Raw genomic sequence first — 14,003 nt, 5'->3', positions numbered from 1 at the left:
GCGGGCAATGGACGTTTTGGGTTAGCGCGGGATTGGTTGCCTAATTGAACACGAAAGCTCCAGGCACGCTGGTAGGCTCGCCGACTCCTACACGCTGCACGTCGATGAAGGTCTCGAATACGTGATAGCAACACTTTCGCCAATCTATAGATCAGGTTATCGCGTCCTATACCAGCGCTGTTGGCGACGCGCTTGCAGCCATGCAACTCCACGATGCTTCCATCACCTTCGGGTCGACCAATGGACACCACTTCCGCTTCCTAGACCTCGCTGCAGGTATATTCTGAGCTCTTCTTCATCTGATGAGCTAGGTTCACTAACGTCAGACCTCAGAACTTCGGAACCGCATCTATGAGTACGCTGCCGAGGCACCGCCGCGCAACATCATGCTCAAGCCTGGCAACCCACCCACTATCGGTCTCACACAAGTCTGCCGACAAATTCGAGATGAGTTCAGGAAGATCTACATGCAAAACGTCTCCTTCACAGTCAGAGACAAAGACATTAAGAGGTTCGCGAACGCGTTCTTTGAGTCGGGTCATATGAACCAGCGAGTACTCGATGGGCAACGCCCCGCGCGCGTCATTTATCTCTATCCGACTGCCACGAATGTGGACATACTACCTCTCCTGGAAGTTAAGATATCGTTCCCGCAAACCGAGATCACCGTCATCCCCGATCCTGCAGATATCGAAGAGCGTTTGTATTCCCAGTATAACTGTGAGCTCATAACGCACATCCTCGAAAACACGTCGCCTGCATTAAGACACGACGTCCAAGCATCCAAGATCTCTGAAATCTGCTGTCATGAGGTTTGTAGATCCTACTTGTGGTACAAGCCAGGGCATGTACCCCACGGTGTGGATATGGCATTGGACCGGGAAGGGCAAGCTTTCACAGATCAGATGAGGCAGCTCTACAACATGACAGGTTTTGAAGATTGGTCTGGGGGTTATTATGACGTTGCATTTGAAAGCATTGATGTGCGGAATTCCAATAATTCGAGCCGGGCGGAAGATGTAGAGAAAGAATAGAGTCAGAGAGTGATCAGATTGGGCGTTGATATCCCGCGCTAGCTTGCGGTTATACCTTGTAGCATCATCCCTAAAGACCTTTAAAGACTCTAGGTAGGTACTTGTATGATAAACATTTAAAGCATACAGATCACGTAACTTGCGGCCCGCTTCGCAAATCATGTATTTGGGCGGATTTCACTCTTAATCACGTGGAGACACGTGAATGTGGATCGCATCAGGCGACTAGGTACCTAGTTCGCGCAACGCTAACAAGGGCCACTTCTTCGTTGTACCTTCACATCTAATCCACTGCATCATCCCTCTACCACGCTTCTCGCCATACACCCCCGGCACTACTTCAGTCCCCTCCCAAAATGGCCCACGACACTGTCAGCAGGCGCGACCGCGGAGATCACTTTCGTTTCCTGGATCTACCAGCAGGTAGGCGCGAACCTCTCCGGGCAATCTCTCAGGGCTGATATGTGTATTAGAGTTGCGCAATCGTATCTATGACTTTGCCGCTGCGACTGAAGCCAGTCAACCTCGCTGCGTGCTGCCATGTCTTGCGCTTGCGCAGACATGTCAACAGCTCCGAACCGAGTATCGATCTATTTGCCTGAAGCGAGACATCGTCATCGACTGGAAGGCGGTCACCGGTTACCTGCGCACTTTCTTTCCGAACGTCAATGGCAAGATCGACAACGTTGAGCTTGCACCAGCCAGCATGACCATAGTCACTCCTTGGCGCGGAGATGCAGAGAGAGAAGACCATTATGGGCTTGATATGCTATTGCTAGTCAAAATTGGCCTCTGTCGACCAGACTTCACCTGTCACCTCGTTCACGATACGGCCAGCCTGCAGCTTTACGACGAGGACGAAGAGAAACATCGAGAGGGATATAACTTCAGAGACTGGATCGATGAAGACGCAACACCCGTAGAGAAGATGATGTGTAATCGACACCCACGATGGATATCCGATATCGAGACCGGCGAGATCACCAGAATCATGGTTTCCAACATTGGGGTCAGCACTTCGCCCCAGGCAGCGTTCTACCTTAAATCTCGGCAATTGCTCGAGGACCTGGACGCTGAGGATGAGGAATTTGAAGGAGACACATTGGAAGAAGCTTATTTCAACAGAATTGACGTTGATCCATATTGGGGAGAGTTTCCGGAGTTTCCTGGCCTAAGGATTGAGGTATGAAAGATTTGGAGATGACAGCTTACTGAGGCGGTCTGGTATCGAATAGGACTGCAAGGATGGACATCATCATAGTTACTTCTACGCAGATGTTAGGGTCTTCTGTTCCATAACATCTCAAAGCGTACAAGCTTAGTCTTCCGCACTTTACTCTTGTCTAGTCAAATCACGCACACACCTCGGACCAAGTGGAGGCCAAACAGGGTGACGGGTGCGGTGTGATTTGTAGTCCTGCAAGAATCCTAGTTTCCCGAGCCCTTAAGCAATCTAGAGTGAGAGGTTCATTCTTTCTACCTGTCATTATCTGCAACACGTACTCAACAATCTTTCTCCTCGTTGGCGTGCACACGCCACGCATGAAGAGACTTTCGATGTGGTTTGCTCTCATCACGGACCACCACGCTGATGACTGCCCCCAAATTGCCGACTCTCCTTCTCTCAAACCCCACGATCCCATCTGCTAGATAAATTGCGAAGCCTACTAAGAGCCTTGGGTCAATTTTTACAACCTTGTCGCTAGTCAACATGAGAACGCGACGCTCACCCCCCGAGCCCTTCCGCTTCCTCGACCTGCCCGCAGGTGAGTTCACTAGACCGCAAAAGCTGTCGCAATAACACTAACATCATCACAGAACTCCGCAACTCAGTCTATGAGTTCTTGACTGCCGACTACGAGGGCCGCGTCCGGCGCTTCACTGCGAACTCGTCCTCCCTCGGCGCAGGCTCTCCTCCCGCTTCGATCCTCTCACTCGCACATGTGTGTCAAAAGCTGCGCAAAGAGTTCCTCCAGCACCTCTTCGCCAGTCTCGAAGTCGGTCTAGACTGGCTGCACGTCGAACACTTCTGCCACACGGTGTGCTGTACCTTCAGTAAAGGCGAGTTTCTGTCCATCCGCGCGCCGAAGTCAATCACCGTATACATCGATGAGACCATCTGCAACGAGCCTCCCATCTCGAAGCCAAGATCCACGGATGCTTCCTGGGCGGAACAAGAGGTCGACGCGTTTATGGCCTACGTATCGGAGGGCATTATCCCCGTGCCCCGAGTGCCCCGAGTGCTACATCCGTCGCTCAACCTCCTTCCGCTACTGAAATTACGATTCCTGCGTCAAGACTACGCTTGCCTGTTTGCGCCAGATCCGAAGGTCGACTGGAACGCTGTGAAAGAGAAGCATAACAGCGGGGACACTCTGACAGACGAGCGCGTCGCCACAGCCGTTGAGGACCTAGCGCAATTCATGGTCTTCAGTAGTGAGCCTTGGACGCAGTATATGAAGGGGAAGCTCGATCAGGTTTTACTTCACCCTTGGGCAGACTGGACAGATCTCCAAATCGAGCTGGTGTTCAAGGAGCAACCAAACGAATTCATAACCCTGGACAGCAAGACACGACGATGCTACCTGCCCGATCTGCGGAGGGCGGGCTTGCGAGAGTTCTACGCGACAACAGGCCTGACATTCAACATGAGCATGTCGTCTTCCTCCCCAAAGCCCGATTGGGAAGAAGATCATCGATTACGTTTGGGGCCGTAGAAGCCATTACGCTCCCATCCACCACCTCCGTTTCCTTTTCTTATTTTCCCACCGCCAACCCACCACCAAACGCAAACGTAACATCCCTCCTCAGAACCACCATCTCAAAACTCGTCTTGCAACTCCACGTCCCCGGTCCCCACGTCTTCTTCCTTACCACCTCATACCCTCTCTTACGCCAATACGCGCCATTGAGACACTCCGCGGCCAAAATCCAAAGGCTCAATACGCGTTGGCCCTTCAGTCCCTTTTGTTCGAGCTGGATGGTTTCTGTCACGATGAGATACTGCTGTAAGAAGTCGAGAAGCTGGATAGCTAGACCACGGTGGTGGTACTTCGCATCTCCGTCGACACATACGATTTTGACCTCCCAGCCTGTTTCCGTATCTGCGCATTCTTTTTCCCATCCGCCTTTCCAGGGTACGAGGGAAGCGCAGGCGACGACCTTTCTACTCTCTTTCTCTTTGGTGCTACCGTTCTCTTTCGCGCTCGCCGCGTCATCGAAGATCAATGCGATAACGCTGCCCGGCCCACTCAGCAGCAAATGGAGCCCTTCTTCATCGTCGAATCGAGAGCCCGTGTTATCCCATTTCACCGGATCAGGTGCATGCGAACGATGGAACGCGTCGTTCACAAGTTGCGTGATGGATTTCGATAAGCTTGGATTGGATCTCAGTTCCGAAGGCGTGAAAAGCGTTGGTGGCGAGAGGTTTGGCGTCATCATGCATGTAATTTTGTTCTCTTGATTGAGTTTGACCGATGGGGAGATTCAAGCTTTGGCTCGAAAAGCTTCTTCATTTTGAGCGAACGCCGTTGAGTCATCCTGTAGGGCGTGGATGTTGAAGGCGTCAGGCGTGGCCTCCGGGGGGAGATTCAGGCTGCCGCCTCGTCGGAATCGGAATAGCTGGGTTGTTAATTCCGAACAGAAAAGTAGTGCGGATGCACCTTCTTCTTTCGGCTAATGTGGGATGGGGTCCAGAATCTATGTCACAATTTGTCCTCCCGCTGTACATTTTTTTTTTACTTCTTGTTTTTTTCTGGTGTACGGAGAAATTTGACGTCGATGAGATCATCTCGCTACGTGCCCAAGGTTCACCGTGTCGGGTTAGTCGTCAACACATCCGCGAGGACCACGAAGCTGGGCAAAAGCGAGCGTCGCGATATAATCAAATCGTGTAGTGCATGACTATGACAGGAGTGTCCACGGAGCTTTGCAAAGGTAAAAAATAGATTGATGCATCATAATATGCTTCTATAGTAGCGCGAGGGAGCGAACATGGTATCATAAAATCGACATTACAGCGACGCTGCAAGTAAAAGGAAAGACAAGGATTTGCTTTTGCGCGGTCTACGCGACACTTCATATCGTGCGTACGTATGGGTCTGAACATTAGCATGCGCGGCACGCTTCAGGACCACGATTGCCAACTTGGCTTCTTTTGACTTGAACCGCGTGGGGGGTATGGCGACTCGCGCGCAGTCGGCGGTGGTGGCATGGGTGTGGGACTTCTCTCCCTCCTGGCTTCTTCTCTTATCTCCGTAGTGGGTAGGGGTGTTATGGGTAGCGTCTTCTCTGTGGTTGAGATAGCATGCAATGCAAGGGGAGCACCACTACGTGGTGACGTTGGTGACGCAGGTGACGTGGGTAGTGGAGGAAGGGCCTCTAGGTCGTGCCCTTCATAGAGGTGCGTCGATCGCATGCTGGATGCTCGCGAGTTGTGGCCTGTGGTGTAACGGCCGAGCTCTATGTCCTCGTAACCATGGTCGCAGATCATGTCGGCTGTCATAGTTGACACAGGGCGGTCGATGCCCGTGGGCGTTGGCATCGCCGAGCTTGTTGGCGACGTTGTGACTTGCACCTCTTTGTGGACATGCACACCTCCATGCGGGTCGACGGATGTGCCAAGGTGAGAATCGTAGTATCCCCTGGTGCTGTTGGCCCAGCTTCCGCCTGTGATGCTCGCTCCGAACTTTCTCCATGAGTTCTTCGACTTGGTGTGCGCACTGTCTTGGCGATCATCCGTACCAGCTGGTGTTCTGGTCTTGGAACGCTGACTGAGCTTTTCTTGAAAGAAGTGTTTGAAGAAGACCTTCATGGCAGGAGCGTTGGCGCACAAGCATCCGATGTACAGCTCGAGCATACAGGTAAGGAACAGATTCCATGTGTGCCATGTTACGTCGTAAGTGCCGTAGAAGGTGTACCAGCTGTAGTAGGCTCGCACAGCTCCCAGTGCGACGACTCCGTATCCCATGGCAAAGATACCGAACAGGGCCATTTTCTGTCGAATGGGTATCTGAAGGTTCCAGTAGAGGAATGTGGGAAGAACGGCAGTCAACGCATCTTGGGCGCATGATATAATGCTAGCAGCAAAGACGTCGGCACCTTCGTCGAAACAGTGGAACTCGTAACCTTGTAGTGTTTTGATGATGTTCACTTGATCCCAGAATGCTGAGATTGGTTGGCAGCCCAGGATAGGTGCCAAGGTCAAGGCGATGGTATAGGCGATGATGAAGCCGATAGCGGCCCACGTCACCCATACGAATGTCTTCGACACGGCTCGGGCCGAGAGACGTCGGTAGAAGAGAAGAATGGAGATCTTTATGAGGCCAGTTGCAACACAGAAGACACACTCGGTTGCGAGAACGTATTTCCGCGCGTTAACGATGATCTCCGGTTCGAAGAGGTAGTTCAGGTCCCAAATGTGTCGGTCGAACGCTTGGTTGGTTGCTGAGAAGCATTAGCTAGATAGCAATGGACTGATCTGGGATCTTACCTAGGGGATATATGACTGTCAAGGCGATAACTGGGGGCTGCAATCGTTAGCGTAGCCATGATGAGTGATCACGGATGACTCACAAGGGCAGCTAACATCAACCAGTCGTCCCAACCGGGACATCGTTGATGACAGACCCTAACCCATAGCCGTACAAAAGTCATAATGACGGTGATGGGTCCGAGTATGCACGAAATCCAAACGATGGCGTTTGGTCGGAGTGTCGGGTTGACATAGTTAGGTGTTGGCCAACTTAGTTTGACCTCAATGGGGGGATGTATGCCTCCAGGCATTGTATGGATGAGTCAAAAGGTTGTGTTGGGTGTGGAACGCTGCCAAAGTTTGAGACAACTTAACAACGGCTTTTCGAGTGAAGGGATGCCTACCCTTTGTGCATGGTGGCTTTTGAAGTACCAAACCTGTTAAATGGGAGAGGAGCATGGGGGCGTAAGACATCCGCCAGGGCTTGACAAAAGTGGGCCGACCACAAAAAACAATGCCAATGGTCAACCAATACAGCGTTTGGGAACGACGACCGTTGAGGTGCGCATAACGGCAGTCGAGAGCTTGCCCGGCTATGTACCCACCCGCATATACGAGCATCGACGCGGAGATGGGATGTACTCCGTAGACGATGAACCGCGTGGTCGTTGTTAGTCTAAGATACTGATCGGTGAGAAACAATGATACCTCTTGTGGTACTGTTCAACACGACTTCGAGTCCTGGCATTAATGTGCCCGTTATGCGTCAGTGATCTCGATTGGGAGTATAGAGCGGACTTGCTGCAGTGGGTAGCAGTCGCTGTTCACGCTTTGCCACACTCCTGTTTTGAAACCTGGACAGGCCTTTTACGTCGAATTACGTTGCATGCGCGTGTACTCATGATCCTGGGATGATCAAGGGACGTTGACAGAATTCTAGTGGCCGGTAGTGGACCCGAGAATTCTACCCTGCTTGACCACGACAACGTATTGGAGTTTGACGAAACGCGAGTCCGACCTTGAGTTTCCTCGCGTACGGATTGTCAAACATGCGTAACCGACAGGGCTCGAGCCAATCTGCAGCGGTCGGGCGCTCCCGCCACGGTGGTCCCTGTCAAGAATCTGTCCGGAGTGGCGCCTTTTCGATCGATACCATCTGCATCGTACGTGATCGTGTCGGCTATCGAGCTCAATTATCCCGCAGCCGTGAACGGTGTACGATGAAGTGGTGTCGAGGACCCGTTTGTGACAAGTTTGCATACGGTGGCAAGTGTATGCAGTCACCTCCGAATTGGGAAGACTAGAAGGATCAGCGGCTTCGCAGCATCTGTAACAATGCGAAATGGAAAGGTCCGAGAATTAGTCGCGGAGATGACAGGAGACGCAGTATGCCGTCATCCCCCATGCGCGATGATTCGCCCACGTCCACAATGCATGCATGGTGTGTTCTAAGATTGAAGGCGAGGCAAGAGAATTTGAAGCAAAAAAGTAAAGTCGCATAGGCCTGGAACTGTCAGGTACCGGTCAGAGTGTGCGTTCATACCCCCTGCTTGTGTGCATCAAACCTTGGCGTGGTGTGGTGGGGTGCGGGACCGGAAGGTGGGGGCGGGTGGAATCTGGAGCGAAAGCGGACGCGAGAAACGCAACAGCGGCCTGGCTACCTATGTAGGATAGAGCGCTGCGATGGAGTTGCAGTGATAGTCGGGGGATATCTGCTTTCGCGGCTACAGCGTGGGCGTTCAGCGCGAAGGGCGTTGAAGAGAGGGGTTACGCCCGTAGGACGTAAAAATAGTCGCGGAATCATGATGGCAGCCTCGCCCTAGTACCCAAACAGCAACGCGCTCTGTGAGCATCTAGGCGACTGGAGCCTCACGATAATTGTTGCATCGTCTTAAATCCTACAGCGCCCTTTTATTGTCTCCGCGGGCACTTGCGATGCAATTCTGAGTCACCCAGAAGGATGCGTGATAAGCATAGTTTGGATTCATCAAGATATAAAGGTCTGGTATCGAAGATGATGTCGGTAAACACCCAAAGCACTGCGTACCTTCCAAGTTTTCAAAATGACAACCTCTGCGTCGTTCAATGACGCTTTTGAGTCGGCAGTTGCATCCGGCCCTGAGCGCCTGCTGCCCGGTGTGGCTCTCGGTGCTGCAAGAGCACTTCGAAAGGGTATGGTCTGGTTTTGCATGTTTTCTTTTGCCAAAACACTTGCCAGGGCCGTTGAGTTTAGCGTGCGTTTGAGAGCGGCACGTTGAGATGGACTCGGAATATGCGACGGAGCTGTCGGATGCTCGCAGCCGTTCGCACGGTCGGCGACCTCGCTTGTCATTTGTGTTTCTGTTACATGGCCTACAGTTCGCGGCTAACGTGATTCACAGCTGATGCTTCGGAACCAGATGACTTTCTTGCTGCATTTGGTACACTGCAGCTTGACTCCACGTCGCCACCAGTATCGACGAAGACGACCGTATGGCTGGCATCTTGCACGAAGCTAGCGACGGCTATCGCAGCCTTGCAGTGCGTCGAGCGTGGGCTGTTTTCGCTCGACGAACCCACTGACACCGATCGTTTACTGCCTGAATGGAAGAATTCTGTTGTCCTGACTGGCTGGAACGCTGATGAACCTATCTTACAACCTGCAAAAGAAAGGTTGACATTGCGAAGATTGCTGACGCATACGAGCGGAGTCGGCTACGACTTTCTCGCGGCTGACCTCGTGAAGTGGAGGCAGCATCGCAACGAAGAAAGTCTCTTCATGCGCACGCCTATTACGCAGTGCTTTGCGACACCTCTCATCTTTGAGCCCGGCTCCGGCTTCGCATATGGTGGCGGGCTGGAGCTTGTGGGCTTGATGATCGCGAGGGCCAACAACTGCACGCTGGAAGCATACATGCGTCAATACATCTTTGATGTGTTGGGGATGGATAAGACTTCCTTCTACGTCAAGCACAACAATATCGAGCAGGAGTTGATGCCGATGACGACTCGTCCTGCACCTGATGCAGCTCTTGTACCTGGCAACCCACCAGATATGCCACTGGCACAGCCGCTGGATCCTCAAGATGAGTTTGGTGGCGGAGGTTTGTTCGGCAGTACCGAAGACTACCTCGTACTTCTAAAGTCGCTTCTCCGAAACGATGGCAAGCTTCTCAAGGCGGAAAGCATCGAGCTTTTATTTACTCCATGTATACCTCCTGCGGCGCAGGAGTCGCTCGATCAGACGCTGTCCGTCCCAGCTTACGCTGCCATCATGATTCCAGGCGACGCTCCGGTTGGCACTCCTGATGGGCGCAAGTGGTCTCATGCTTTGGGAGGTCTAGTAGCACTCGAAGATGATGCCGAAGGAGGCTTGAAGGCTGGCACCTTACGATGGGGAGGTGCACCGAATCTGAAGTGGTGGATCGATCGCAAGGGCGGTACTTGCGGCATCTTCGCAACGCAGCTTTTGCCCGCTGGCGAAACCCAACACGCGCACCTGGGCAAGATATTTGAGAGAGCGGTAGCGGCGATGTAGATAGCAGATTTGCTATGAATGCTACTGCGGGTCAGGCATATGAATGGGCATCAATGGCATCTCCCCCTATTGCTACGATTTCTCTATTGAGGACCACAAGGTGCCCCACTAGCATGAGGCGCTACGTATGCACGGTGATGACAATGGCCTGCGCCGCTGATTACCCAGCAGATTCTGCCCATGACGTAGGCGAGCTTCTATTTCCGCCGGCAAACCTCTTCTCTGTGTTCGACTGCCCCGCCCAATCACGATGCACAACGGGCCTGACCGCCTTCGCTCAGTCGGCTAGCGGTGGCTTACTCAGCCTTTGTCCGCCGGATAAGGACGCTGGTGTCGGCAATATTCTCGCCATGTCGCATGGGACAGATGCGGGAGATGTGCAGGCGAGCAAATCTTTCGGTCATGACAGCCACGCGCGCCAGATACTTAGGGTGACGGGCTGCTGTCAAGCGATTGAACGATTGAAGCTTGTTCATCGCCATTGACAGCACCCGCGTCCATCTCCCGAAAACACGGTCACGACTAGTCGTACCGTCGCGCGTTAGATCCACACGATCCACAACGGCCTCGTCGTCGGGCTGAACATTTACTATTGTTGTTCCGACAGCCGAGCGCTGGCAATTTCTATCGCTTTCCAGCGCGACAGCACCACTCGACACCTCAGTTGAGCAAGGGAAAGAGAGCAGCCAGTATGCAGAACGAAGACCTGGATATCCTGCGCAATGAGGCGAACGCAAGCCCCGAGCGCTTCGCAAATTGGGACCCGCACAGCCAGTTTCGCGAAGAGTACCACAGACGGCATTTGCACGACCAGACACCTGATGAGCGCCTGCGCAACATCGAAGCACACGAGCGAGGAGAGCGCACCCAGAGCGAGATATCCTTCCCAACAGAAGCAGTAGCATCACCCACCGGAGAAAAGGAAGAGGAGGTCGCCTCGCCTCTCTCACGGCACAGCACATCTTCGGCTTCGACGGTCAGCTCTGCAAGCTCTGCATCCACACATAGCGCACGTCTCGAAGAAATACGCACCGCCCGCTCAACCCCCGCACGCGACCGCCGACCGACTGTCAATTCGCAGGCCTCGAGCGGCAACTACCTCACACTACATCCCACCGAACGCAACCCCGAAGCGATACGTCGGATCGAGACACACAGGAGCCAGCATGCAGGCACAGTTGGTGCATCGCGGGTCGATTCACGGTTGTCGAGGACCCTTACACGCCGTCGTACAGAGAAGCCATTGCCGAACCTAGGAGCCGGCAAGCCTTTCCCCCCGCTGCTACCGGACAGGGAAGAATATGTAGTCGAGTTCGACGGCGTCGACGATCCGTTGCATGCGCAGAACTGGCCAATGAAGAAGAAGATTGGCATTGGTGCTATCCTAGCATTTGACGCCCTCACAGCCACCATGGGTAGCAGTATCTTCTCGGCCGCTACCGGAGCAGTGTCGCAACAATACGGTGTTGCCAACGTTGTGGGTACTCTAGGAACCAGTTTGTTCGTCTTCGGATATGCTTTTGGGCCTTTGGTAAGTGAACGCTGACCATAGACATGCGATCAGATATGCTAACAACTTCTAGATGTGGGCGCCTTTCTCCGAGTTGTACGGCCGAAAACCTCCCCTCATCATCGCCGCCTTTGGTTTCGCCATCTTCAGCATTGCGGTCGCCGCAGCCAAAGATATCCAGACTATCATGATATGTCGATTCTTCGCCGGTCTCTTTGGCTCCTCTCCACTCGCCATTGTGGCCGCTGTCTTTGCGGATATGTTCGACAACAAGCTTCGCGGTCTCGCAGTCGCAGTCTTCTCCGCAACCGTCTTCATGGGTCCTCTACTCGCCCCCTTCATAGGAGGATTCATCACCCAGAGTGATCTTGGATGGCGATGGACCGAATACATCAGCAGTTTCATGGGGTTTTTGTCATTTGCTCTACTCTTCTTCTTCATGGAAGAGACATACCCGCCTGTCGTGCTGATCAACAAGGCGAGCGAGCTCAGGAGACGAACCAAGAACTGGGGTATCCACGCGAAGCAGGAGGAAATTGAAGTCGACTTCAAGGAGCTGATCGTTAAGAACGTCAGCCGACCGATGCGCATTCTCTTCACCGAGCCTATTGTACTGCTCATCACCATCTATATGAGCTTTATCTGTAAGTTGGATCACCCATCTCGTTACAAGAACTGGGCTAATGATTCTAGATGGTTTACTCTACCTCTTTCTTACCGCATACGCTCTCGTCTTCCAAGGAGTCTACGGCTGGAGTCCCGGTATCGGCGGACTTGCCTACTTCGGCATGGTCGCTGGTGAAGTCATCGCTTTCATCATCATTGTCGTCGACAACCCACGATACATCAAAAAGCTGGAAGCCAACAACAACATCCCTGTTCCAGAATGGCGGCTACCCATCAGCATGGTCGGCGGTGTCCTCTTCGCTGCTGGTCTCTTCTGGTTCGGATGGACCGGCTACACAGGCAATGTCCACTGGATCGTCCCTGTTTTGAGTGGTCTCTTTACCGGCTTCGGAATCTTCTCCATCTTCCTCTCGCTCCTCAACTACATTGTCGACGCGTACCTCATGTTTGCCGCCTCCGCTATTGCAGCAAACACCTTCATGCGTTCCATGTTTGGTGGAGTCTTCCCACTATTCGCGACCTTCATGTTCAACGGTATGGGAATCCAATGGGCCAGTACACTGCTTGGCTGCGTGGCGCTCGTACTTGTACCGATGCCAGTGGTCTTCTATGTATTCGGTAAGAGAATCCGAGGGAAGAGTAACTTTGCACCTGCCCCAGATATCGCTCAAGACAAGAGGAGGGATGAAGAGAGCAAGGGAAGCGAAGGTGTTGAAGCGGGAAGTGGTGAGACGACCGAGCGGGAGAGCCTGGATAGGGCGAGGAGTAAAGACGAGTAGAATCTTCATCGTGTTTCCAATTTCTTTTCATCTGGGCTTAGCGAGCACATATACCTTTTAATTACAACCTTTCACCGTAATCAAACGTTTCGAAGATCTAAAGGAATGTTTACGATTGGAAATGCAACAACGAAGGCAACGAGTATAGCTTTCCTGTATTCAATGAACAGCAGACATGGTATCAATTCCTTTCCTCTATCCACTACACATCTATGGTAGTACATACCCACCATCAATAATACAATCGCTCCCCGTCATATAGCTCGACGCATCACTCCCCAAATACAAAAACAACCCCTTAATCTCCTTAACATTACCCTGCCTCCCCAGCGGAATCATCCTCAACCCCTCATTGATAACCTGCGGCCCAGCCCCCATCTTCGTATCAAAGAACCCCGGGCTCACAATGTTCACCCTCGCAAACTCCCTCCACTCCCTCGCCAGCGACTTGCCCAAATGCGAGATAAACGCCTTGGTACCGTTGTAGATGGGTTGGTCGATGGGTACATTAACAATGTGCGCGGAGATGGAGCTGGTGAGGATCAAGTTGCCAAATCCTTGCTTTTTGAATACCTCGCCGGCGTACTTGGCGCAGAAAACGGGGCCGTCGACGTTGACTTTCATGAGGTTGTGGTAGCTGTCGAGGGTTTGGTCGAGGAGCGGCTTGCTATCTCCTGTGCCGGCGTTTGCGACGAAGACGTCGATGCGGCCAAAGTCCTCAACCACTTGTTGCACGGCTTTTTGGACTGTCGCGGCGTCGATCTGGTTCACGCTGTAGGCTTTTGTCTTGACGTTGTGTGTCTTTGCGAGGTTCTCCGCGCGGGTTATGGCGGCGCTGTTAGAGTTGTACCACAGGGCTACGTTGCCGCCTGCTTCGGCCATGGCGTCGGCTACGGCTCCACCAATTCCTTCGGCTGCGCCGTTGACGACGATGACTTTGCCTTTCATGCTGAATTGTTGCATGACGTTTGTGGGTGTGTCCGGCACGGGTTTGGGGAACCCGGCGCGCGGCGTCTGGCATTCTTCGACGGACATGGACATCTTGGCGGTTTCTTGGGGAGAA

General features: G+C 52.9%; 6 protein-coding genes across 6 annotated transcripts; 4 read left to right on the top strand and 2 right to left on the bottom strand.

The window, feature by feature from the left end:
• Positions 1-386: 386 nt before the first annotated feature.
• On the top strand, positions 387-2,223 carry J4E90_007060 (uncharacterized protein; the record flags this gene model as incomplete). Its single annotated transcript, XM_051436601.1, has 2 exons — positions 387-699; positions 1,508-2,223. 2 exons carry the CDS (start codon positions 387-389, stop codon positions 2,221-2,223), a joined length of 1,029 nt encoding a protein of 342 aa, XP_051289347.1.
• A 522-nt stretch (positions 2,224-2,745) lies between these two features.
• On the top strand, positions 2,746-3,751 carry J4E90_007059 (uncharacterized protein; the record flags this gene model as incomplete). Its single annotated transcript, XM_051436600.1, has 2 exons — positions 2,746-2,800; positions 2,853-3,751. The coding sequence occupies 2 exons, from the start codon at positions 2,746-2,748 to the stop codon at positions 3,749-3,751; spliced, it is 954 nt and encodes a 317-aa protein (XP_051289346.1).
• A 1,409-nt stretch (positions 3,752-5,160) lies between these two features.
• J4E90_007058 (uncharacterized protein) lies at positions 5,161-6,818 on the bottom strand (the record flags this gene model as incomplete). Its single annotated transcript, XM_051436599.1, has 3 exons — positions 5,161-6,479; positions 6,526-6,562; positions 6,609-6,818. The coding sequence occupies 3 exons, from the start codon at positions 6,816-6,818 to the stop codon at positions 5,161-5,163; spliced, it is 1,566 nt and encodes a 521-aa protein (XP_051289345.1).
• Positions 6,819-8,570: 1,752 nt separating this feature from the next.
• J4E90_007057 (uncharacterized protein) lies at positions 8,571-10,024 on the top strand (the record flags this gene model as incomplete). The annotated part of the gene is made up of 2 exons (XM_051436598.1): positions 8,571-8,679; positions 8,889-10,024. 2 exons carry the CDS (start codon positions 8,571-8,573, stop codon positions 10,022-10,024), a joined length of 1,245 nt encoding a protein of 414 aa, XP_051289344.1.
• A 691-nt stretch (positions 10,025-10,715) lies between these two features.
• On the top strand, positions 10,716-12,940 carry J4E90_007056 (uncharacterized protein; the record flags this gene model as incomplete). Its single annotated transcript, XM_051436597.1, has 3 exons — positions 10,716-11,555; positions 11,608-12,178; positions 12,228-12,940. 3 exons carry the CDS (start codon positions 10,716-10,718, stop codon positions 12,938-12,940), a joined length of 2,124 nt encoding a protein of 707 aa, XP_051289343.1.
• Positions 12,941-13,150: 210 nt separating this feature from the next.
• On the bottom strand, positions 13,151-13,981 carry J4E90_007055 (uncharacterized protein; the record flags this gene model as incomplete). Its single annotated transcript, XM_051436596.1, has 1 exon — positions 13,151-13,981. One exon carries the CDS (start codon positions 13,979-13,981, stop codon positions 13,151-13,153), a length of 831 nt encoding a protein of 276 aa, XP_051289342.1.
• Between the last annotated feature and the right edge of the window lie 22 nt (positions 13,982-14,003).

This window comes from Alternaria incomplexa (genome assembly GCF_024043165.1).
Source record: "Alternaria incomplexa strain BMP 0042 chromosome Unknown scaffold_10, whole genome shotgun sequence".
Lineage (NCBI taxonomy): Eukaryota > Fungi > Ascomycota > Dothideomycetes > Pleosporales > Pleosporaceae > Alternaria > Alternaria incomplexa.
This window is presented reverse-complemented; position numbering and strand designations above follow the sequence as displayed.